General features: G+C 55.4%; 4 protein-coding genes and 1 long non-coding RNA gene across 10 annotated transcripts; 3 read left to right on the forward strand and 2 right to left on the reverse strand.

Annotated features, from left to right (window-relative positions):
* Window positions 1–245: 245 nt before the first annotated feature.
* On the reverse strand, window positions 246–6,149 carry PIGT (phosphatidylinositol glycan anchor biosynthesis class T). The gene is made up of 12 exons (XM_015881494.2): window positions 5,792–6,149; window positions 5,392–5,569; window positions 4,529–4,656; window positions 3,397–3,497; window positions 3,176–3,262; window positions 2,760–2,847; window positions 2,587–2,684; window positions 2,203–2,368; window positions 1,900–2,100; window positions 1,198–1,363; window positions 981–1,064; window positions 246–703 (listed from the first exon to the last, which is right to left on the reverse strand). The coding sequence occupies exons 1-12, from the start codon at window positions 6,147–6,149 to the stop codon at window positions 451–453; spliced, it is 1,908 nt and encodes a 635-aa protein (XP_015736980.2). The 3' UTR covers window positions 246–450.
* Window positions 6,150–7,017: 868 nt separating this feature from the next.
* On the reverse strand, window positions 7,018–13,428 carry DBNDD2 (dysbindin domain containing 2). 2 transcript variants are annotated; one of them, XM_015881507.2, is made up of 4 exons: window positions 13,297–13,428; window positions 8,937–9,092; window positions 8,326–8,469; window positions 7,018–7,605 (listed from the first exon to the last, which is right to left on the reverse strand). In XM_015881507.2, exons 1-4 carry the CDS (start codon window positions 13,337–13,339, stop codon window positions 7,400–7,402), a joined length of 549 nt encoding a protein of 182 aa, XP_015736993.1. In that variant the 5' UTR covers window positions 13,340–13,428; the 3' UTR covers window positions 7,018–7,399. The 2 variants fall into 2 exon arrangements, with proteins under 2 accessions (XP_015736993.1, XP_032304514.1); XM_032448623.1 differs by lacking the exon at window positions 13,297–13,428 and adding an exon at window positions 9,651–9,851.
* LOC116654299 lies at window positions 9,067–10,973 on the forward strand. Its single transcript, XR_004309443.1, has 3 exons — window positions 9,067–9,179; window positions 9,722–9,857; window positions 10,846–10,973. It is a non-coding gene; the product is annotated as an uncharacterized LOC116654299 (long non-coding RNA).
* Window positions 13,429–13,500: 72 nt separating the features above from the next.
* On the forward strand, window positions 13,501–17,089 carry TP53TG5 (TP53 target 5). 3 transcript variants are annotated; one of them, XM_032448624.1, is made up of 8 exons: window positions 13,610–13,728; window positions 14,493–15,217; window positions 15,320–15,554; window positions 15,677–15,815; window positions 16,105–16,170; window positions 16,253–16,389; window positions 16,618–16,906; window positions 16,986–17,089. In XM_032448624.1, exons 4-7 carry the CDS (start codon window positions 15,678–15,680, stop codon window positions 16,895–16,897), a joined length of 621 nt encoding a protein of 206 aa, XP_032304515.1. In that variant the 5' UTR covers window positions 13,610–13,728; window positions 14,493–15,217; window positions 15,320–15,554; window position 15,677; the 3' UTR covers window positions 16,898–16,906; window positions 16,986–17,089. The 3 variants fall into 3 exon arrangements, with proteins under 3 accessions (XP_032304516.1, XP_032304515.1, XP_032304518.1); XM_032448625.1 differs by having other exon boundaries at window positions 13,501–13,728; window positions 14,493–15,554; XM_032448627.1 differs by lacking the exon at window positions 13,610–13,728 and having other exon boundaries at window positions 13,819–15,554.
* A 574-nt stretch (window positions 17,090–17,663) lies between these two features.
* Window positions 17,664–21,420, forward strand: LOC107322942 (neuritin-like). 3 transcript variants are annotated; one of them, XM_015881502.2, is made up of 3 exons: window positions 17,664–17,951; window positions 18,644–18,791; window positions 20,317–21,420. In XM_015881502.2, exons 1-3 carry the CDS (start codon window positions 17,762–17,764, stop codon window positions 20,585–20,587), a joined length of 609 nt encoding a protein of 202 aa, XP_015736988.1. In that variant the 5' UTR covers window positions 17,664–17,761; the 3' UTR covers window positions 20,588–21,420. The 3 variants fall into 3 exon arrangements, with proteins under 3 accessions (XP_015736988.1, XP_015736989.1, XP_015736991.1); XM_015881503.2 differs by having other exon boundaries at window positions 17,902–18,023; window positions 20,317–21,416; XM_015881505.2 differs by having other exon boundaries at window positions 17,943–18,023; window positions 18,641–18,791; window positions 20,317–21,419.
* Window positions 21,421–21,929: the final 509 nt, after the last annotated feature.

Below are 21,929 nucleotides of genomic sequence, written 5' to 3' on the forward strand. Positions count from 1 at the left end.
TCCGCCGCGGGCCGCGCTCAGGCGGCGGCGGGGGCAGCGCGGCCGCTCCGTGGCGGGACTGAGAGCACTGCGCATGCGCGGCGGGTGGAAGGGCGAGCGGAGCACAGCGCGCATGCGCGGCGCTGGTTAATGGCCGCCTCCATGCGCTGCCGTATGGAGCTGTGCGCTGCCACAGCCCTGCAGCATCCAGGGCGCTGTATCTCTGTGGTGTAAGGAAACAAACCCAACGAGGAGCAACACAGACGTACAAAACAGCTCCAGTTTACTTTCAGCATGATTCCCAGCACATAAATTACCCCTTCTCCCCAAACACAGTTTCCTAACCCTGTCCAAGTGCAGTTCAGTAGTTAATCAGCTCACAGCTGCTTCCCACCTTCATTACAGAAGCGATCCCTCAGCTTGTAGCACAGGCAGCGGGCTCTGCTCGTCCCCAGGCCCTGCCCTGGGCTCTCATAGTGGTGGCACCCCCCTGATCCTGCGGATGACATTGGCCAGCCTTTTGGCCAGCCCTCCTCGGCTCGGCTCCTCCACATGGAACGTCCTGGTTAGCAGGTTGTAGAAGGAGCCGTAACACACGGCCACCACTGTGCAGGTGAGGCAGATGACGTTGTAGGGCATGCTGAAGTCTGGTGTAGGCAAGTTCACCAGCAGCGGCTCCGTGTACAGGCGCAAGAAATAGCTGGAGCCGTCGGAGAAAGGGAACCTGGAGAAGGGAAGCAGAGGAGTCAGCCTGCACAACACGGACTGTGCTGTCCAACCCTGTGGCTCTGGAGGTGCTCACAGCCCTCCCCAAGAGCTCTGAATCCCATAGGAAATCACAGAACAGGCTGTTGGGACCTACTGCCTCCCTCACAAGCACCTGACACACCACAAACACCCTCTGGGACCCCTGGTTCTGTAGGCTGGTGAAGCCCAGATGTGATGACAGCTGCAGCAGACCTGCAGCACGTTCCCTCTTCCCAGAAGAAAGGCACACTCACAGTGAGGTGAAGAGTGGGCTCTCCTCCACATTCACATCCTTCATTGCGATGACACTGGGCACTAGGGCACTAAGTACAGATGAACTAAGAAGGAAAAGGATATATTGGTGTCAGTCCTGCCAGTAAAGAGAACATAGGTTCTTCCCACCCTAGAAACCCAGGCAGCAAGTGCTACACATAGCCCAGAAGGGGACAAGGAGCTGGGAGGTGCCTTTACCTGACGTAGAAGCCGTGATTAGGGTCAGGTGGGTACTCTGTCCACTTCAATAAGGCCCTCTCAAACTGGATTGTGATCTTGGTGGCAGAATTGGCTGGAAGCTGGATCAGCATTTCCAGGAGGTGAGGTCGTTTCCGGTCCTGGGCTGGCTGGTAGTGAATATAACCTAACCCCAAAGACACCTATCAGTGGTGTGGGCTGGGCAGGGGGAAGGAAGGGGGCATGTCCAGCCTCACACCGCCCAGAGACCTCCACAAAGTGGGTAATTTTGCTTCCCCTGTCCTGGGAAGAGTTGTTCTTCTGGGCAAGTGAAGATGCACAGGTAACAAAAAATGCATTAAAACTAAATCTGTCTGGTCTACAGCAACGATGACCCATCAAAGTCAATGTTCAAAAAGAAAGATAATGTGATCTAGTCAACAATTTTAAATTAGGATTCTTTTACTACCCAAACCAATTTGCTTTGGTTCAGCACTGTTCTGGATTATGAAACACCGTCCACGTGACTCTATAGAACAGACTTATTAAAGGCAAATCTTGAGTAGTAGACTGAAGGCTGGGAAAACATCCTAAGATGTTTAATTTCCCAGGCCTGTTACCCAGTGATTGCTGGGTCCAAGGGAGGGAACTAAACCATCTCTGGAATGTGCTGCTTGTGCCAAGGGATTCAGATGGAATATGCTGCCAGGAATGTCTACTTACTTGGCTTGTTTTCTTTTCCCTTAGTTATGATAGTCAAAGTGTGCACATAGAGTCGCAGATACCATGGCACAGTCTCCAGCAGGATCACAGGGAACGCACGGTATGGGTGAGTGTTGTAGATGAGGGTGCTGATTTCTCCAGTCTGCAGCCCATATCCACTTACATAGCGCTGAGCGTGCATTATGGGTGTTGACAGTTCCACTGCAGAAAGGAAAAGGAAAGAGGAATGAGAGGCCAGTGGCAGGAGCATTTGTGCCTGGAGCCCTGTTCAGCAGTGCAGAGGGGATAACACAGGTAGCTTACAGCTGTCTTCAGGCCGCTTCCACTTCAGCTGCACGTTGAGGCTGCGAGATGTATTGAAGAGCACAGGGCTGAGCAGGTCATAGACTGCATAGGTTGTCTTGTCTCCTTGGACAATTGCTTCGTGTACAGATGTTGGTGTGGGGGTCACTTCCAGTAACTCTTTTTCCTGAGAAAGCAAGTGGATCATGAAAAGTTCCCCTTGAAATATATTGTGGTGCTAAGCAAAGCCCCACTCAGAAGCAGCCAGCCCTGAGCTCTCCCACCCAGTGACCAGTTCAACATGCTTGCTGACACCTCTAAACTCAGATCCTGATGTAGGAGGCAAGGATGCTCCAGTGCCCCTGAACTGAGAAAGCAGGATGCTCCCTCATCCATGGGTGTTACCTTGTTCTTAGGAGAGATGTCAACGTAGACCTTGCTCTCTGATGCCAGAGGACACGCGTCGGTAAGGGTGCGAGAGAACATCTTAAATAGGGACCAATCTGTGGGAGGCAAATCCAGTGATGGATGGCTTAAGGTGGACTGCAGGGAGCACAGCATAGTGGTGCTGAGCTTACCTTTCTTTCCTTGGCCACTTGTAAAGCTGTCAAAGACCACAGTGAGTGTCTGCCTGAGCTCCCAGGAAACAGCCAGGCAGGAAGCATCCTGTAGAAGAGACAGCTCCGATCACACCTTCTGGAAAGGCAAGACAGGAGGACTGCAAGAGTCCCATCAGAGCACTCATGAGACTAGAAAACATGTGAGATAGTGCAGGAGAGGTGACCAAAATCACGTCACTGAGCAGAGTCACAACAACAAGGCTACCAGTTTATCATCTCCTTGGAAGTGATAAAGCCTCCTACAACTCAGCACTGGAGAAAGCTTCCTAAAATTCAATTCTCCTCATTTTGTAGAGCACCAAGTAGCCACAAGACACCCTGCTCTGCCCATCTGCTGGAGCAAGGAGGGGGGAGCAGCTGAGTTTGATGCTTACCCGGCAGATGGGGCGGATGTGCACTGCCTGCGAGTGGTAGCTGCTGTGGAACAACCGCTCAGCCTTGAGCAGCACAGCCAGACCAGCCTGCAAGGGGAAGAGGAAAAACTCAGTCCATGGTCTTCTCTCTGCAAGGCTTTGAGACTTCCTTGTGCACATTGCTGGACTGCATCTAGCTCCACAGAGTGTAGCCCAATGCAGGAGCAGAAACTTGCCATTACCTTTGAGCCACATGGCAACAGCTTCTTCCAAGGTGTGAGGTTCTCTGTGCAGACCACCTCCCGGGGCAGGACAGCATAGCGCAGGAAACGGTGGTCTGTCCCTGTAGGGAAGTGGAGAGTTAACAGTCTGGGACTGTTTAGCCTGGAGAAGTGGAGGCTCAGGGGTGAACTTTTCACTCTCTGTAACTCCCTAAGAGCTGGGGGTCAGATTCTTCTCCCAGGTAACATCAAAATAACAGGAAATGGCCTCAAGTTGTGCCAAGGGAGGTTCAGTTTGGATATTAGGAAGAATTTCTTCTCTGAAAGAGTAGTCAAGCATTGGAACAGGTTGCACAGAGAAGTGGTGGAGTCCACATCCCTGGAAGTGTTTAATGTAGCACTCAGGGACATGGTTTAGTGGGCAGTATCAGTGGTGGGTGGATGGTTGGACTAGATGATCTTAGAGGTCTTTTCCAACCTTAATGATTCTATGGTTCTGCTGCAGAAGCACACCAGTTCCATTTTCTAGTGTACTCCAGAGTACAGCACCCTCTAAGGGTGCCTAAAATGCCACAATCTCCATTAGGAATAGATCCTACTTGTTTAGAGTGATTTGGAAAGACTGAAGGTCTCTCTTAGGGTATCTCTTCACAGATTCTTTTTTCAGAGTTCCTTAAATCCTGCAGTTCTCACTGGATGCTTTCTAAAATACTTTTTAGAGATAGTTAAGGGCTTGCAAGCACCTGCCACGTATTTCTTGTGGGTTTCCTGTGCACAAATATAAGCTTCAATAGCAGGGATAGAAAATGCTTCCAGCAGGTTAACAATCCCTGCTGTACACGCCTGTATTCAGATAGGGTGCTGCCAGCTGCTGGAGTAAGGTTAGCAGACAGGAAACAGAGTGAGAACACTTGTTCTCCTGAGTGAGACAGAACAGCACCAGCCTCTCTGGTATTTGTTCATGGACACAGGATTTCCCTTTCTAGGGAAATCTCATCACAGTGACATCAACTCAGGAAAAAACATTGCTAACACAGGAGTCCCTGCAGGACCTGCACCCAGCTGCCCCAGTGGCACGGGGGTGGTAGAACTAAGGCTAGGGACAAGAGTCAGTGCACGAAGCCAGCCCTTCAGATGTGTGGGTCAGGCTCACCATTGGCTACACCCAGGGGTTTGAAGGACGCTGTTGGAGTGACTGTGTTGGTGGAGTCAATAAAGTTCAGAGAAGCACAGAATATTCCCGAGAGGATGTTACTCAGTTCTTTCCAGGCTTTGTCAACACTGTGTGAGAACAGACAAATATTACTCATTAGCTTGGAGCCTCAAAATAACAGGTGTTAATTCAGTAACATCCAATAACATACTGCAGTGACCACAATGGTTTTCAGGAGCTTTCAGGTTGTTGGTCACTCACCCTCCACCCCTCCCAGTGCTTTGTTCTAACACATTAGATGTGGGTGTTCATTGCAGGGGTAGTCCTTGGGCTGGCAGTGAGTGGTAGGCAAGGCTGGGGGAGCAGGGAGCAAGTGATGGAGTCTGGATGAGGCAACTTAAGGCAGCTTTCAGTGGGATGGCAGGACAGAAAGCTCTGTGAATCCACACTAAGCTGCTGCAGCCAAGCTAGAGGGAACATTAGACAGGGAATGGTGGCAGATAGTGTATAGGAGTCAAAGGAAGTGAGTCATGGGTGAGAGCTTGGGGTGTAACTGCCACCACAGCCAGAGCTTTGTCATCACAGAGACAAGAGGGAATTGTTTCTTGAGTGAACAAAAGCTTTCTCTCTCTGCACCACTCTGCTCTTCAGACTAAGCACAAGTCCACTCTGCTGCTCCTCTCTTACAGGCCCTTCACTCCAGCTGACGTCAAACCCTTTCTAGCTAATGGCAAGCCCCAGTAAGCAGGGCCACTGAAGAAAGGAGGCTGTGGGTGGGATGGATGCCATGCTGTCCTCCAGCTGCAGCCCCGCATCCCACCAGGCTACAGCCCCATAGGTGCAGCGGTGCCAGATGTACGTACTCAGGGACGGTGTCCTGGAACCAGACCCAGAGCTCAGCGCCAGCAGGGGCTCCCAGGGGCGGCTGCCCCCAGCTCTGGGTACTCCAGAAGCCCTGGGTCAGGGCGAGGTGCAGCTCCCGCACACCGTGTGCTGCCACCAGCTGCCCCAGCGCCTTCGGGAAGAGCCTGTAGTGAGAGACTACCGGGGGGGGGTGGGGGGTGTCAGTGCCGTGACGTCACAGCTCCGCCTGCTGACGTCACAGCTCCGTCTGCTGACGTCTCCGCCCGCTGACGTTACCAACCCCATGCAGTCCCGCAGCCCCGTTCCCGTATCACGACACCACCCTCGACCCCATGACGTCACCACAGCCCTCCGACGTGACGTCACACCTGCATCTCCGACGTCACCACGCCGCCCTACCTGCCCCCTGCTGCAGGTCGGCGTCCCAGCGCGTGCGGAACTGGAACACGGCGGCCACGTCCCCCCCGGGCAGCGGCCGCAGCAGCAGCTCCTCCCGCAGCGCGACCCGCGTCACCCCCCGCCCCAACCCCAGCCCCAGCAGCACCAGCCACAGCGCCAGCATGGCCGCCCACCCCGCCCACCCTCTTCCGCTTCCGATCCGGCCGCCCAATGGCTCCCACTTCCGGCGTCGCTGTGGGGGTGCGGCCTGGGAGCGGTTCGGTTGTGGGTCGAGCTGTGCCAGACCCGGGTAGAACAGGGAGTTGTTGTGGGCTCCTGCAGGGACGGCACCATATGGGGCTCTCTTTGCTCCTGCCATGCGTGGAGCCCAGCATTGCCTCACGTCCTGCTTACAGCTCCCTCTCCTAGGATACCCCCCTGCTTTCTGTTCTCCATGTGATATCACCATCCTGCAGCAGCAGGTTCCTTTGGGTATGGGCACACTATCAGGAGGAAGGTCATACTGGGACAGGGCTGTGATGGAGCTCCTCATACCCAGGGATGCGTTGCCCTCCATGCAGGGCTGCCTGCCTGCAGCATGGCAAGAGCTGAGTGAGTACACAGTGTTCCCAGGTCCCTGTTGTTTATCTCCAGGCTTTTTCACTTGTGGGGTGACTGTGGCTCTGCTGATGCAGCTGGGGCAGTGACAACACTTTCCTAAGCCTGAATGTGCTGATAGAGGTAGTGGGCCTTGCTTGTCCTGTGAGGCAAGTTGTAACAGGGCTCCACTGCAATGGCTCCTCCTGCACTCCTCCAAAGCGGCCTCCAGCCAGGATGACGCTCGTGTGCTGTGCTGGAGGGGCAGCAGCAGCTGATGCTGTGTGTGCTGATGGATTCTGTCAGCCAGTTTGCATGGGAAATCATCCTGGTTGTTACAGGTCACCAGCAAACCTTGAGGCCAGCTGTGCCATGCTGCAGCCTCTGGCTGCTTGCCCTGTGGATGCAGCACTGCATGGTGACCTGCCCATGCGTGACCTTTGCAGAGCAAACAGAGGTCTGTGCTGCCTGCTCCCTGCTTACAAGGCTTCACCCTGTGCTGGAGCTGAGGTATGTAGCAGGAGAACTGCATTAGTTTGCTCCCAAGTTTCACTCCCAGCACACTTGCTTTATAACTTTTTCCCTCCTGCAATCCCCACCTAACCTTCATCCCAGTGCTGTTTTCTCCCAATAACACACACACCCACTGCTTGGTTAGATAGGAGTGTTATTTCTCTGTATGCCTTTGTTAAATGCTTGTCTGGATAGGGTGCTTGTCAGTGGGACAATGGGAGCTGGGATCCCAAGGGATGGTTTCTGGGAATGGTGGGGCTGTGGGATGTTGAGCATTTGAGGGGAATGAAGCAAGGAAGTGTTAGCAGCAAAGCCTGAAGAGTTAGTTTTGGGAGCCTACAATACCCCTTTGCTTCTGCCTTGGATGCCAGGAGAACCTGCAGAGGGAGAGGAGGGAAAACCATCTCCCCTCTGGCAAGGCAGCAGTCCAGGATGGGGTTTACTGAGTGCCAGCAGCTTTCCTTCCTCCAGGCTGGCTGGTCCATCCAGAAGAGGCTGGGAGCAGGGCAGAGCTGGCTGCTAGCTTCTTGCTAGCTCTTTAGGACTGTCCTCCTGCAGGTCCTCCTCATCTGACTGCACCACAGGGGTCTCAGCCCCTTCCTCGCTGGTGTCCAGGCTGTTGGGATCCGTAGAGACAGAGGATGTGGAGGAAATGCGTGACTTGGTCTCAGCTGCACTGGGCACTTGCAGGGTGATTTCCTCTTGGCACTGGCTGGCATCTGCTCCTGGAGGAGAGAGAGGTAAGAGAAGGAAGAAAAAGGCTTCTGGAGGCTTCATCCCCCTGAAACTTTAAAGATAGCCCCCCACACCCCCACTTATTATTCCTCTGTAAGCTACATTTTCTCCTTCACCCCACTTTGGGGTGCAATGGGAGCTGTGTGGCTGCTGTAACCGCTCCCCCCAAGCTTGGCTCTGGGCTGTGCCTTGCATTCCTTCCCCATTTTTGGTAGCAGAGCCTTCTCAGTCTTGTGAGAAGCACGGCTCAGAGCCATGCTGTGTGAGGCCATCAGCTGCAGTCACAGGATGTGCTGGGGAAATGTCTGGCTTGGCCTTGGTGACTCGCTACAGTACATGTGCGTGGGGAGGAAAATGCTGGCACGCGGGGCTTTCCCTGTGGGACTTGTGCCCAGCTTTGCTGCTGGCTCATGGGGCTCTCTGTGCCTGGGCTCTCTTGTCTTCTTCAGTGCAACATATTTACAGGGTCTGTATCTCTGGGCAGTGGAGGTGCATAGTGGCATGGGATAGTGGCCCAGGGTGAGGCCTTGCCAACCTCATGGTAACCAGCACCAAGTGACTGTCTTTGTATGGAGGATGTGTGTATGTGCACACGTACATGGAGCACTGGGACAGGTCAAGGTGACCAGGGCTGAAGAAGAAGCTGGTGGAGATGCTGGAGGCAGGAAGAGCTCCTGCTCTGAACCACAAAGGGCTCAGACTGCTCATACCTGTCAGGGGCCCGGAAACGCTGCTCTCCTCTGTCCCACAGGCCAGAAACACATCCACAGTGTCCTGGTCTGACAGGTCCATCATGTCCATCTGCTCCAGCACGTCCACATTCACCTCCATCGAGGAAATGCTCCCCAAGGGGGCTGCAGAGACAGAGGTCAGCAAAAAGGTGAGTACTAGTGTCAGGCAAAGGGCACCATACAAGTCTATCTGAACCATGGGCTTCAGGAAGAACCCCAAAATGGGAGGCCAGCCTTGCAGTGGAGAACCAGATTGCACCTGCTGGTACGAGGTCACATGAACATCACATTTGCTTAAAACATCCCCTATAAAAACCTGCTGTCACTGTAATCCTTGCTTCAGCTCCAAACTGCTGCCTGGAGGAGCCAGTGACTATGCAGGTAGCCAGCCTGGGTACCCCAGTTCAGTGCCTTTGTTAAGTGGTGTGAGTAATCCATATGCACACCCACACACAGCGTGTGTGGCCCTGTCTCCTTGCAGGACATGCATGTCCTTGGCTGCCATTAGACTGGGGACATTCCGCCAATCTCTAACTTGTGCCAGATCTCTGAAGCATGTCTAGCCCTGCTCCACCACCCACAGCACTTACGTCTCCGATGCTCCAGCTGCAGGTGAGACACGGGGAAGTAGAAATCCACTTCATGCTGGAAAACCTCCTCAAAGAATTTCTGCCGCTCCCGTAGTTTCAACTGCTGCTGCTGCTGCATCTGCTCCGCATCCAGGCTGCGCTGCCCCGGCTCCATGTCTGGAGAGGAAGGCAAGGAGGGTCAAGCCAGGCAGGCTGACAAGCCCTTCTGCCCGTGCCTGCTCACCCAGCACTGCAGTGCCCTGGGTAGGTGGTTCTCTCTGCTCTGCTTTACTGGTGCACGTTGATCTGGTCACTATGAATGACTGTTATGTGCTAGAGTGGCAGTGGCACTTGCTGTGCTGGAGCCTCGGCTCTCACTTCTGAGTGTTGGGAAGCCAGGAGCTGGGAGCTCATGTGCTGCTTTCACTGCTGCTGAAGTTAATTATCGTGGGGGGAAAGAGTTTGGATGTGAGATCAGTCATTTTAAGTACGTACTTAAAATTTATCTTGCTTGCTACAAATCAGTGTTGCCTGTGAACACTAACATGCAGGGGGAACTCCCTAGGATGAGAATTGGCGTTAGTGCTCCAGGCTTCCTGGGCTAAGGAATGCATAAAGAATAAAGGGCATTAGCAGCCTTGTCACCCCTGCACACGCTCCCTCCCGCTGCCACCCCCTGCTGCCACCGTTGCCATAAATACAGCCGCACCCACGCTCGCAGGCTCCCCCACTCACATCCCCTACTTGCACAGCCAGCTTGGCTTCTGCCTGCACAAACATTTTCATTCCTGTAATTCCTCCTGCAGTTCAGCGTTGGTGCCTGTGTTCCTGGCTCACGCGGGAGTGAAGAAGCCCTTGGGCAGTTGTTGAAGGAAAGCAGCAGGGAGCTGTTGCTGCATCCCAGGACCTGGTACATCCCTTTCGGGTTGGGTACCCACAATGGTAAGGACCCAAATGTCACAGATGAGCCATGGCCAGTGGCCCTGGCTGTTCCCAGGCTGGTGTTTGACCTCAGTTGTTCCAGATTTCCTCCCTGCAGCTCTTGGCCCAGCCAGCACAAGGAAAATGTGATTACTGGAGCAGGCAGTGCAGTAACCAAGGAAACCAAACAAACATCCCCTGCTCTGTCTGAGCACAGCCCAAACCCTCCACTCCTCGGGGTGGGGTGAAGGGAATCAAGCAGCAGGCAGTGCCCAGCATCCCCTCCCTGTCTGGCAGCAGCAGGGACAGGGACAGCGGGTGGCTGTCAGCAGCGCTTAGTGCCACAGGACCCAGACTGGATGGAGGTGGTGGGCCTGGTGTGTTATTCTGGGGATAAATGTCACATCATCTCAGAACTCTTTGAGGGCTTCTGTGCCCTCAGCACGCCATTCTCTGGGGCATCCTTCAGTGCTCTTCAGCACAGAGCACTCAGGCCTGGTCATCACACGCTTTCTAGAAGCAGCTGTGGTCCTCAGCAAGGCAATGCTCAGGGCAGCAATCCTGAAGGAGCCTTTGCTTTGCTGTGTCTGACCGCTGGGCATCTATGCAGGTGTAGAGCCCAGGTTGATAGCTGTGATGGCAAAAGCACGGTTCAAGTTAAACTTTCACAGCTGCAGCTCAGTGCTGCTGCTTCACAAGGGAGTTTTTTGCCTTGCCACCTGCAGTAGGGCCAAGCAAACAGTAAGAAAGCCAGAGACAAGGAAGGGACTGACTGACCATGGCACTGATTACAGAGCTGATCCTACACAGCTGTTAGAGACAGTCCTGTCCTGTCTCTGCCAGGCCAAGCGCTGCCTGCCCAGCCCAGCTGTGCTCCATCTGTAGCAAATAGCCTGGGATGGGGGGAGCCTGGTGGGATGCTGCAGGGGGCTGGGCTCAGGCCATGCTGGTTTTATACTCAGTAGGAAGAGGATACCCCTCACCTGTCTACCTCATTGCCTTATTTCAGGCTCTCGGTTTGGAGGTACGGAGCAGCTCTCTGTGCAATACCTTCCCAAAGGCACCCTAATTCAAGGTAAGATGGAGGGTTTTTAAATCCCCCTGCAGTACAAATACAAAATAAACCAAATGCCAGCAGGTGCTGCCTGTAGTGCCATAAGCTTGACTGATCCTCGCCATTCACCTTCCTGCTGCCCATCTCTTCCCCATCGCATGACTGATACATAGGATAAAGGCACACCGGGGACAGCCAGGACAGGTGCTGGTGGCAGCATTCCTGTGGTGCACGGGGAAGGAATGCCAGGATTTCTCTTGTGGGAAGAATTAGCCAGACCTGGGTTATGAACTTGTTTTTGAGCTCTCACTGGGGTGCAGAGCACGAGCACTGAGCTGCTATTATGTGCATAACGCAGCAGCTGCACAGCTCAGCACTGCCTGACCCGTGACCACGGTGAGAGTCGGGGATGGAGCCTTCCCCTCCCAGGGCTCTTCCAGGCACACAGGGAGCAAACAGCCCCACTGTGTAGCTGCTCCCCAGCGGTCCTGGCTGGAGGCATAAAGGAGAGCAGCGTTCCCTACCGCTGCCCTTCGCCATGTGACGGCCGGTCATGCTCCCACTGTCAGCGCCGGGATTGTCTCATCCTGCTGGCATGTTCCCACTGAGCAACACGTTCACATGCACAATGCGGCCCCTGTGCTCCGCGGGGGATCTGTCAGTACCTGCTGGTGGCCTGGCTTTCATTACTATTGTCATGGTTATTAGTACAGCCGCTCAGCCAAGGGACCAGAGGCTTATCTGCATGCACAACCAGGCCCTCCCCGATGGCTGAACCTCGGCCACAAGCGTCCCGCTGCCCGCTGTTCCTTCCGGCTCTCACGGCTCGTTGGGAGGGAAGGGAACAGCCCTTGGGATGCTGCTGCCATGGGGTGAGGGCAGAACAGAGTTCAAGGGAGCACGGGCTGTAAATTGCCAAGCCCTCCGTGAGGCTGGGAGCAGAGAGCACTGCCATTGCCTGCCTGTATGTCTGCTGGGAACTGACACGTTTTGCATTTCTCCTTTTCCTGCAGGATCTCAGTACAAACCCCCCTCTGGGCCGGTGAATGGAAGGGGTGTATTTTGGGCTAGGAGAAGGCTTGTTAGTGGAGGCACAAGGCCAAAAGGGGGTGGGGATGGCCTTCAGCTCTTCAGTTCCTTGCAGAAATCTCAAAGGAGCTGAGATTATTTTTCAGTGGGGAAAAAGGGGGCTGTGGGGAGTTCAAGTGAGGGGTCACACCAAGCGTGGATGGGTTCCCTGTTCCCCACAGAACAAATGTGGTGGGAGCAAACAACCTGGCTCAGCTTCCTCAGCCTTTCTGTACTTGCCCAGCACCAAACCCTGACCCTGCACCTCCACAAAGGACCGGGGCACTGCCAGCTGCCTGCATGGCATAACACGGGGCAGGGCAGATCCTCCAAGTGACCCTGCAGAGATACGGGCCTTTCCTTGCTGGCCCTGCCCCAGCAATAACACGGCAGGGCAGGGCTAAGTCCCAAGGGCTCTCTGCTCCTTTAGCCTTGGGAGAAGCAGCCGGAGTGGAAAGCTGGGAATGCTGCAGAGAACACTCAGGGTCACACACGTGGAGATGGGATACTCGGACACTGCAGCCACCTGAGCATGAATTCCCTGCACGGTCTTTTCTCAGTCAGCTTTCCTGATCTCGTGCTGCAGCAAGGCAAAAAATAACCACAGCCTTGGTGAGAGGAAATGCATCGGGATCGTGGAAGGGAAGCGGTGGTTTTGGCAGAGCCATTTGCTGGAAAAAGGAGGAGGGATGAGACGGGAGGACACGGCACTTTATAACCCCTCCGTGCAGCGGTTTCACTCCTCCAAGCCATCTCCAAATCCCTTGCGTCTCAGCACTAAAAATATCCCTGCCGCCCAGAGCTCTTTTCCCCAGCAGAGGCTGTCATAAGACCCTGCTATTTACGGGGCCCTGATTCAATTCCTGCAGCCGCGGGAGGATGAAGAAGCCGGGAGGGCAGCACGGCGTGCAGGCAGGGGAACGGCTCCCGGTTGTCCCATAGCGCTGTACGTGCTTTGCTCTGCTCGCTCTGTTCTCCCCTCAAACCCTGCTGGGGTGGGGGCACCTGGTGCTCAGGGGGGTTCAGGGAACCCCTGCTCCCGTCGTGTGGATAACAGGTCCCACAGCTCAGTCTTTTCCCAAGCAGGTGCCCCAACTGTACATCCCCATCCCGAGCTCGGGGCTTCCCACGCACCCCCCTTCAAAGCAGCCGGACCAGCGGGCTGCAGCTGCGGGGCGAGCCAGGATTTGGGGCGGTCGGACTTTAGAGGGGACATCGCTGCTCGGCACAGCAGCCCCTACGGCACGATGCAGGGCAGTGGGAGGGGGTCCCACCCTCCCGACCCCGCTCCCCCTCCCTCCGAGCGCTCCCCCGCACTCCGCCTCGCCCTGCACTCACCGGGCAGCCGCCGGCTGCGGCTCCGAGCCCCGGTGCCCGACATACGGCGGCGGCTGCTGAGCCCGGGCCGGCTTCAGCTCGGGGCTGCCGCTCGCCCATGGCCGCGCTGCGGGGCGGTGCTCGGTGCTGCGGGGCGGTGCCAGCGAGCGGGCGGTGCGCGGGGCTCGGGGGGTGCGTGGGTGCCGGAGAACGGAGGGGTCTGTGCGGGTCTGGCTGCCGAGCGGAGACCCCGATGCAAGGGATGAGGATGCGCGCTGTACTCGCTGCATCCTTTATTTTGTTATTATTATTATTATTTTTCTTTGGCTAAAAGGAATGGCCGGGCGTGACCCTCCTCGTGTTGCCTTCGCTGTCTGCTCTGCTTGCTGGAAGCTGGGCTGAGCTGCGGACCTGTTGCTGTGCTTCCCAAGCTGCTGGTGTCACCTCGTGCAGGTGACGCTGTGACAAGGGCTGAGCCTTGCTGCTGTGGCTGTGGGTACCTGCAGGCCTGGCTCGATCCCAGCTCACCCCGGGCAGTGTGCCCACCCTGCCTGCTGTCCCCGCTGACCCTTGAAGGCGAGAGGTAGGGCCAGGGAATGAGCTCAGCTCTGTGCTATGTGCGATGTCTGCACCCATTGGCACCGCTTCCCACCACGGCACGCTGAGGCCAATCCCTTGTTCAGGATCCCCTGCAGCACCCCGAGGTTCCCAGGGCTCTGTGCTCCCCATGTCCCCGCTCTGGGCACAGCACTGGAGGTGCTGAGGGCTCCCACATACGGACATCCCTGTGCTCCATCCTGCCCAGCTGGGTGGGGGCTGGGAGCCATGATATCAGCCACCCGCAGCCTGACTCATCCCGGCTCTCCAGCACAAGCAGCGCAGCTCAGCAGGGCGCTCATTTTATTCCAATTAAACTGATAAGGCCCCACGTAATGATTCTCATTCGTGACTGAGCGTGTGCTCCTGGCCAAAGGGCAAGAGGGGACGCTGAAGGTGGTGGAGATTTCCCACTCGAAGTAGGGAGAACAAACCTCTGATTGATACCCACAGGGATGGAGCATCCCTGCCCCACCTGTGCTGCTGGGCAGGCCCATTGCATTGTCCTGTGTCACCTGCACTCACCCCAAGCACAATGCCCAGGTCCCTGGTTGGTGTCCCCAGGAGATCCGGGTCACTGGCCCAAGTAGGGAATGACACATCTTCTTTCCGGGACACAGAGCTCAGCTCCTGCCAAAAGTCCCCGGGGGACCCAGCATCAAAGCGTGGTCGTCATCAGGGGAAAATGCAACGTGACTCGTTCCTCCTGCTGCTCCCGGTCAGGTTTCAACCCTTCTATTACAGGTTTGCAGCAAACAGGAGGTGAGTCAGGGCGTGTGGGGTGGGAAACGAGGATGGAGCTGGGGAGGGAGCAGCTGCTCAGTGAAAGGTGAGCTGTGCTATGCAGGTGAATCATCCCGTGGGGAAAATCAATGGTAATCCTCACAAGCAGTGCTGGCAGCGAGGCACAGCTTGGCTCCTTCAGGAAATTGCGGAGCAAAGAGAAAAACAAGGCGAGGCTTTGCTTTTTTTTCTGAGGCAATAAATTGTGAGGGAGCAGCCTGCGGAGCTGCAGCAGCCACGTTCCCTGGGCTCCTTAAAAGGGAGATTTTAGTCCGGGACAGCGGGGAGACAGCAAAGCCATAAACACCCTCCAGGAATGTGGCTGCTGAGAAATAGGCTCCCGCAGCACTGGGGGGAGCAGGGCCGTGCCTGGCACCTTGGCCGTGCCCCATGGGAACACCGATGTCCCCACATCTGATGGTCCCCAGGGGGCTCTGACCTAACGCTGTGTCCCTGCATCCCCAGGTCCATGCCATGTAGATGTCCCCATGTCTACACAGAGCTGGCAGAGCTGCAGGGCAAGGGGTGGCTGCTCGCATCCAGGACTGCCCTGTACATTTGGGTAGGGGGTTCCCTTTTTACTCTTTTAGTCTTTTCATTCCCACAGGATCTACAGGCTGCCCCTCAGTTTCTGACATAGCCCTGCACTTTTCTCCCATACCAGCATGTGCTGCATTTCTGTTGAATCCAGCTGGCAGGGACGCCTGCACGGACACTTGGATCGGAGCCACTGACTTGGGATGGGCTGCCAGAGCTGGGTGAAAGCATGGCTCACCACGAGCCCTGCGGCACTGGCCCTGTCACACAGATGTCACTGTGCAGCCTCAGCCCCAGGAGACACTTGGCACAGGGCTGGTGTCCAGAAGGACTGCAGGTGAAGAGCCATCCCACCATGCAAGGTAGAGACAAGCACTCATTGCTGCTGTGTTCTTCTCACCCTTAAGCCACTCCATCCCTGTACCCCCATTGAGCTCTCCCTCCATTGAGCTGATCTCCCACTGAGCTGTCTCTCCATTGATAGAATGTTGTCACAGAAGCGTGAGGTCACAGCCCATGACACCGTGGCCACCAGCAGTGCCAAGAACAGCTCCCAGCACCTCTCCCCACAGCTTCGCATTGCCATCCAAGGCCCCAAAATGAAATCAGCTGCACCCCAGGAGGTACAGCCCCATGGCATGGCGCTGCACTTCCCAAGTCACCACCATGGGGATATCACAGTGAGGCGACCCATTCAGAGGGGTTGGGGTCTCCATGTGCCTTTGGCAACACCGTGAACTGGGAGAAGGCCCCACTGATTTGCCCACCCTTTGCTCAAATTAAGCATCTCTGCTTGGGGTGCTGTGTCCCCAAAGAAGCCTGCGGCACCCCGGTGGGATGATGCTCTCTGGGATGAGCTTGGTGCCACCCTAACCCTAACCATGACCCATGGCTGTTTTTTCCCTCTCTCAGGCTGGAGACCCAAAGGACAAGCCCTGCCTGCTGTGCACCATGGAGCAAAAAAGCCGCTTCTGGAAAGTAAGGGTCCCATGGCATCACGGTGGGGGCTGTGGGTTACGAGATGGGTGCTCACCTCTCCCTCTGCCCTCCTGCCCCATAGGCAGTGAAGTCACTGGCGCTGCTTCGGCTGTTTCGGAGCACAAACCGCAGGGTGCAGCGGCTGCACACAGTGGCTGTGCGGTGCTGGCGCTCGCTCACGGCACAGGGGCTGCCCGGTGCCACATCACTGCTCCCCAGGTAGGTGGGGGTGCACAGCCCATGTCCCCTCCCTGCTGCCCTGCTGGGATGGGACTGTAGGGAGATAAAGCCCAGGGGTGTGAGTTAGAGGCGGTTTGGGGTGGTGTGGGGAGGGCGTTGGGTTCGGCCTTAATGGAGACCTGCAGACAGGCAGCCCATGGGGTGCACTGAGCCATGACCCGCACCCGGTGCTGGCACACAGCCCCTCTGAATGCTTTTTGGGATTAGGGAATGTCACCACCTGCCAGAGCCGGAGGAGGATGTGGGCAGCCCTGAGACCAGCTCGACCAGCAGCACTGCGGATACACCAATGGAGCCAGAGACAAGCACAGAATCAGCAGCTACAGAAGCCAAGCAGGACTCATTGGAGACCCTCCCCCAGCGTTTCCACATGCCGGCCCCCAAAGTGCTGTGCCGGCCTTCAGCCCAGCGCTGGGTCAAGCCCTGCTGCACCCGCTCCTGCGGAGAGAGCCTGGAGCGCACGCTGACCATCCGCTACCCCCGGTGACCACCATGGGTATGAGCACTGCCCTCACTGAGCAGGGCCCCCTCCCTGAGCCCCTGCACAGCTCATCAGCTGCTGGCTTCCCTTTCAGGTCTGCCTGAGGAGTTGGAGGACAGCTGACAGGAGACCTGTGGGGTAATGCACTCAGCCTCCTGCTATGAATAAAGGGAGTGGCCTATGCCTTACCAATAATGATTGTCTGTCTCAGAGATGCTTTTAGTTTGGGTTTCCTCTCATCTTGGATTCAGAGGATGGAGAATGCTGGGGGTGCCAGAGCAGCCCCCTCCCAGGTGCAGGGATAGATGTGTACAGGGAGGTGGAGGTCTCTCCTCTGGGCACCCCAGGACACACTGTGCTCACCTCCACAGGGCTCAGACACCACCAGCCCCCATAGTGATGCTGTCAAAGCACCAGAAACCTCCTGCTCCCATCTGGGCTGGGGTAACCAAAGAGTGACTCATTGGATAAAAGCCAGGATTGAGCTGTAAAGATGCACGGTACCATGTAATCTCCTTAAGGATATTACAGCAATGGGAGCTGCTGGTGCCAACATCAACAAAGAACGTTTTATAGCTGGAGGTGCTAAAGTTGAAGGCTTGGAAGCCACACACACTTCAGGCTTTGTTTGACGTGATGAACTGGGTTACCTGGGGGGGCTCAATGCGCAGCCTGAGAGCATGGCTGCAGCCCCACAGCAACGGCAGCTCTCAGAGCAACACTGGGACAAGCACAGAAAGCATCGAATGAAGAGCAAGAGCACAAGGAGAGAGCGTGAACCCAGAGCAATGCTCACACTGCCCAGATTCCCACTGCTGGAGGGCCCTACTGCACATCTGGGGTGACACATGGGAGCCGCAGCCTGGTTTGATGGTGGCTTTCAGCTGTGCACAGAGCAATGAGCTGCACAGCACACCAGGGCCAGTCCAGCAGGTGGCACTCGGATTGCATAGTGTTGGGGCTGGACAGCGTGGGGTTGCACAGCTCAGGGATTCCTGGAAAGGGACGGGATTGCACAAGGCTGGGAATCCTAGGAAGGGGCAGGGCTGCGCAGCTGAGGGTTAGTGGGAAGCAGCAGGGTTGCACGAGTCTGGGAGGCTTTGCAGAGGATGGGGTGTGCGTGGGATACCAGGTGCACACCCCATCCTCTGCATCCTCTAGGATACCAGGTACCCTAGAGACCCCAAATCCCACAGCTCCCCATGCAGCTCTATGTGCTGAGTTGCCTTTTCCTGGGCTGGGGGGAAAAGTGCTGGCAAAGGGGTGTAATAGGGTCCATGGGCTCAGAGTGCTTAGATGTGAGGTGCAGGCTGCATGCAGCCATGAGTGCTAGCAGAGGGCTGCAATGAGAACTGGGCTGCCCGTGGGCACTCATTAGCAGCGGCTCAGCCTCCTTGTTAATTAACCATGGACAACCCCACTAATTAGCTGTGGCCAGAGCCGGAGGTAGGCGGGGATCCTGCAGGCCATGGGGGTACCAGGGCTGGAGTGCAGGTAGTGGCATGGGGCGGCAGTGGGGCACAGCTGCGTTACTCGTGGTGCTGGGTAAGGCTGGGGCTGGGATCTGGGTTGGGGTCTGAGTATGAGAGCTGGGGAGATGCTGCCTGGTCTGAGTTCAGGAAATCCGGGTGTGGGGAACATGCAGGACCTGGGATGTCTGCGTTCTGGGGTCCCTGCCTGTGCCACCCCAGGGAGGAGGTGGGTGCTGCCCCCAGGGGTCCCATGCTCATACCAACCCCTTGGTGCCAGCAGGGCACCTGGCCATGCTGCTGACATCGGGCACCGCCTGCACCAACGTGTACCGAAGGGTCTCTGACTGCATCCTGAAGCTGGGAGAGAGCATGGCCACATACGGGGAGGAGGACAGCGTGGAGCTGCAGGGGCTGCACAGGGTCTGTGGGTGAGTACAGCCGTGTGAACTGCTGCTTTCATGTTTATTTGCCTTCTTCCTTGCTAGGCACCGAGCAGATGGGAGCTGGCTGGGTCCTGCTTTTTCTTCCCCTTTCTGCACAGACAAACCAGCTCAGGGTGTGCAGCCTCCCCAGGATGTGGCAGGATGCTGGGGTGCAAAGGGAATTGCTCAGCAGCATGTCTCTGAGCATGGGAGTTCTTGGTGTTGGGAACAGCAGGGCATGCAGCACAGTGCATGGTGTGTCTGGCTGCTGGGGGCTGATTCCTCTCTGCTAAAACTCCCAGCTGCAGGGTGGGTAAATGTGTAGGAGGGGGCTTTGAACGGGGACATTAAATAGGAGAGATGGAGGAAAGGGTCTTCCTAGTGGGGCAGGGGGCTCAGGACCTCCCTGCGCCAATTAAAGTGGTGATGGCTCATGACAAGCCTGCTGTGACCAGAGGAAAAAGATGATGACGTCCCAGTTTCCTGCCAGGAACTATTTCTGAACAATTGGCCTCTAACCCCATCCTTTCTCAGCTGCCATCTTCCTTCCCAGCATCGTGGGTACATGACTTAGGGGTGGAAGTGGAGCTGAGAGCATTACGCCAGCAGCGTGGGCATCTTGGTTCCCTAAGGGCTGTGTGACCGCAGCCCAGCAGCTGAGCAGGGGGGGCTGAGTGGGGTGAACCTGTGACATGCCATCCCTGACCGAAAGCAGAAGTGTGTTGGGTGCTGCTCTGTGTTACCCCTCACCCAAAGACATGAGACAGGCTGAACCCTCACCTCACCTGGCAGCAGGCTTCCTCATTATCTCAGGATATTTATTCTGCCACGGTGACTCTGTTTAATGAACTCGATCACAGCTGGCATTCTGACGTAGGCTTGGTAAGAAAACTAAAGTGCTCTCATCTGCATGTCTGCAGGGAGGTGTCAGCTCCAGCTCAGGCCATGGTATTCACTGAGACTTTCAGGCTCCTGCTGGTTTATTTTGTGGGTTTGCATCTACGAAGCAGAGTCCTCACCTGTGAGTTTGGCTGTGCTGGGATATGTGCTGTTGTTCACACAGCACCCTCCCAGGATGTCATCAATCCCTCCCCAGCACAGTGCAGCACTATACAGCAGCCTTTGGTTCTGGCACTGAGTCAGATTATCTGCTGGTCCCAAACACTCTGCAGCTGAAATAACCTAAATAAACCTCCACAAAGCAGCACACCAAACCCAACCAGAGGTGCCTGCTCCAGTCCTCCCCATGCAAGGCAAGGAGGCACAGCTCAGCCTGATGCTCACTGTCCTCACCTGGGGGCAGCTGGAGCTCATCCATTGCTCTGCAGCTGTGGGCAAAGAGTTAATTGGGAACAGCTCAAAAGCAGCTTCTCCAGAGCCAGCTGGCCTCTTCAGCAAAGGTAAGGAGCAGCTGAGGGGCAGGCACAGCACAGGGCTGATAATGCAGCTATTTGCAGGGTTGGTTGGGCTCTGCCCACTCCTTCATGCTGTGATACAGCAAAGGGATTAATGGTGTGGTTCTCTATTGCAGGTACTGGGATGAATTTCATGTCTGTGCCCTGACAGCGCTCTGGGAGTGCCAGAAGGAGGCAGCAGCCATCTGGGAGATGCTGAGGAAGGAGTCCCGAAAGCTCAAATTCCAAGGCAGCCTGTTTGACCTCTGCAGCCCCAGCACAGCACAAAGCTTTGCCTGGCCCCGTGTTCCCAACGTGTCAGTCCTTAGCATCCCCCTCATCATCACTTGGCTGAACACATCTGGAATCCCGAGTAACTCCTGTGTTGTGTGTAGATCACTTTTGTAAGGAAAAGGCAAAGAAGATCTTGGGGAGGAGGTGGGGAGGATGTGGATGTCAAGCAACCACAACAAAACCTCTTCATGGTAATACTTTTGCTTTGATGTTTTTCCCAGCAGTATTTGTAAGCAGCTCAGTGAGTGACTGTGTGTAATTTTATCGTATTAAATGTTGCTGTGGAGGTTGAAGCTATTTGTCCTGCCTCCTGTTTGTAGCGCAGTCTCTTCTTGCCTCCTTTGCAGCTCAGAGCATTGTTAGTTATGCAGCTTTGGTACAAGCACCGAAAGTATTTGCAATAGAGAGGTGCTTGCATGCAATTGCTGGGTATGCTGGAAAAACTTGGTGTTATTATGTTACTATATAGGAATAGCATGCAGCTGTGTGTGTAAGGAGGCCAAAAAAGCTCTGCCCTGCCTTACTGGTGTAGGGGAAGAGGAGCCATAGAGACCCAGTGTGGCCCAGCCTGGGGTCAGTGCCTCACTAAGGGGAAGCACAGCGAGTCTTGCTTGGTCTTCCTACTGCTTTCAGTACATGCCCCATAGAGTACTGCCACTCCTGAATGGGGAAGGAGCTGGTTTTGATCACGCTCTGTGTTAGTGCTTAACAGCTGGATGTGGCTGTGAACTTCATGTTCTAATTAAGAGAACCATCTGTTTTTCATCAGTGTTTGAAATGTGTTTAACTAACAGGGTATTTCAGTCTAACTTACCTAAATATGTCACACGTCGCTCTGGCTGTTTTCAGACTGGCCACATATCAAGGCACTTGCTTTGTTTTTAGGATGGGAATAGTGGTTTGGGGCTTTTAATGATGGTTCACGTTCCTTTCCTGGTACTCATGTCCTTTCTCTTTCTATTCTCTCACTTACCCATTCAGCTCCTGCAGCTGTGGGATGGAATGAATGAATGGAGGCAAATTCCAAGACATAAGATGGGGAGGAGCAGCTGCTGTTCAGACAGCACTGCAGAACGAGGCTGAACCCAGGCCTTCAGCGGATGTTATTCATGTACTCAGCATCTCTGGCATAATGCCTGACAATATGTAGTGGGAAAGGGGTGAGCCAGGGTGCTGCACAGCCTGCTCTGAACCACTGCACTGCTTTGATTCTCCTCCCTGCTCTGCTCCAACAACAGTGTATGCTATTCCATGCTGTTCTCCCTTCCCTCTCTTGCCTCCTCTTCTGCTTGTAGTCCATAGTGGGAGGGAAAGCTGAGCAGGTGGGCATTCAAGGCTTCAGTCTTTTGTATCCAGATCATGTATCTGATCTTTGTTTTGAATAGGTGTTTTATGCCTCTAGGGAAACAAAACAACTCTCAACAATTCCCATCCTGGAAAGGGACTTGAAAGCCTT

This window comes from Coturnix japonica, chromosome 20, assembly GCF_001577835.2.
Source record: "Coturnix japonica isolate 7356 chromosome 20, Coturnix japonica 2.1, whole genome shotgun sequence".
Classification (NCBI taxonomy): Eukaryota; Metazoa; Chordata; class Aves; order Galliformes; family Phasianidae; genus Coturnix; species Coturnix japonica.

Coding starts and splice junctions, on each gene's coding strand:
- PIGT (XM_015881494.2), bottom strand. CDS start 6,149: ATGGCAGGAGCAAAGAGAGCCCCATATGGTGCCGTCCCTGCAGGAGCC. Junction 2,848..3,175: donor ACATCCGCCCCATCTGCCGG/GTAAGCATCAAA, acceptor TCTCTTCTACAG/GATGCTTCCTGCCTGGCTGT. Junction 1,364..1,899: donor GGGAAAAGAAAACAAGCCAA/GTAAGTAGACAT, acceptor CTTTGGGGTTAG/GTTATATTCACTACCAGCCA.
- DBNDD2 (XM_032448623.1), bottom strand. CDS start 9,831: ATGTACCAGGTCCTGGGATGCAGCAACAGCTCCCTGCTGCTTTCCTTC. Junction 9,093..9,650: donor TGGCTGTGCAAGTAGGGGAT/GTGAGTGGGGGA, acceptor CTTCCTCTCCAG/ACATGGAGCCGGGGCAGCGC. Junction 7,606..8,325: donor CGTTTCCGGGCCCCTGACAG/GTATGAGCAGTC, acceptor TCTCTCCTCCAG/GAGCAGATGCCAGCCAGTGC.
- TP53TG5 (XM_032448625.1), top strand. CDS start 15,678: ATGTTGTCACAGAAGCGTGAGGTCACAGCCCATGACACCGTGGCCACC. Junction 15,816..16,104: donor AATCAGCTGCACCCCAGGAG/GTACAGCCCCAT, acceptor TCCCTCTCTCAG/GCTGGAGACCCAAAGGACAA. Junction 16,390..16,617: donor GCCACATCACTGCTCCCCAG/GTAGGTGGGGGT, acceptor TTTTGGGATTAG/GGAATGTCACCACCTGCCAG.
- LOC107322942 (XM_015881502.2), top strand. CDS start 17,762: ATGGTGGCTTTCAGCTGTGCACAGAGCAATGAGCTGCACAGCACACCA. Junction 17,952..18,643: donor GCAGGGCTGCGCAGCTGAGG/GTTAGTGGGAAG, acceptor TGGTGCCAGCAG/GGCACCTGGCCATGCTGCTG. Junction 18,792..20,316: donor GGGCTGCACAGGGTCTGTGG/GTGAGTACAGCC, acceptor TCTCTATTGCAG/GTACTGGGATGAATTTCATG.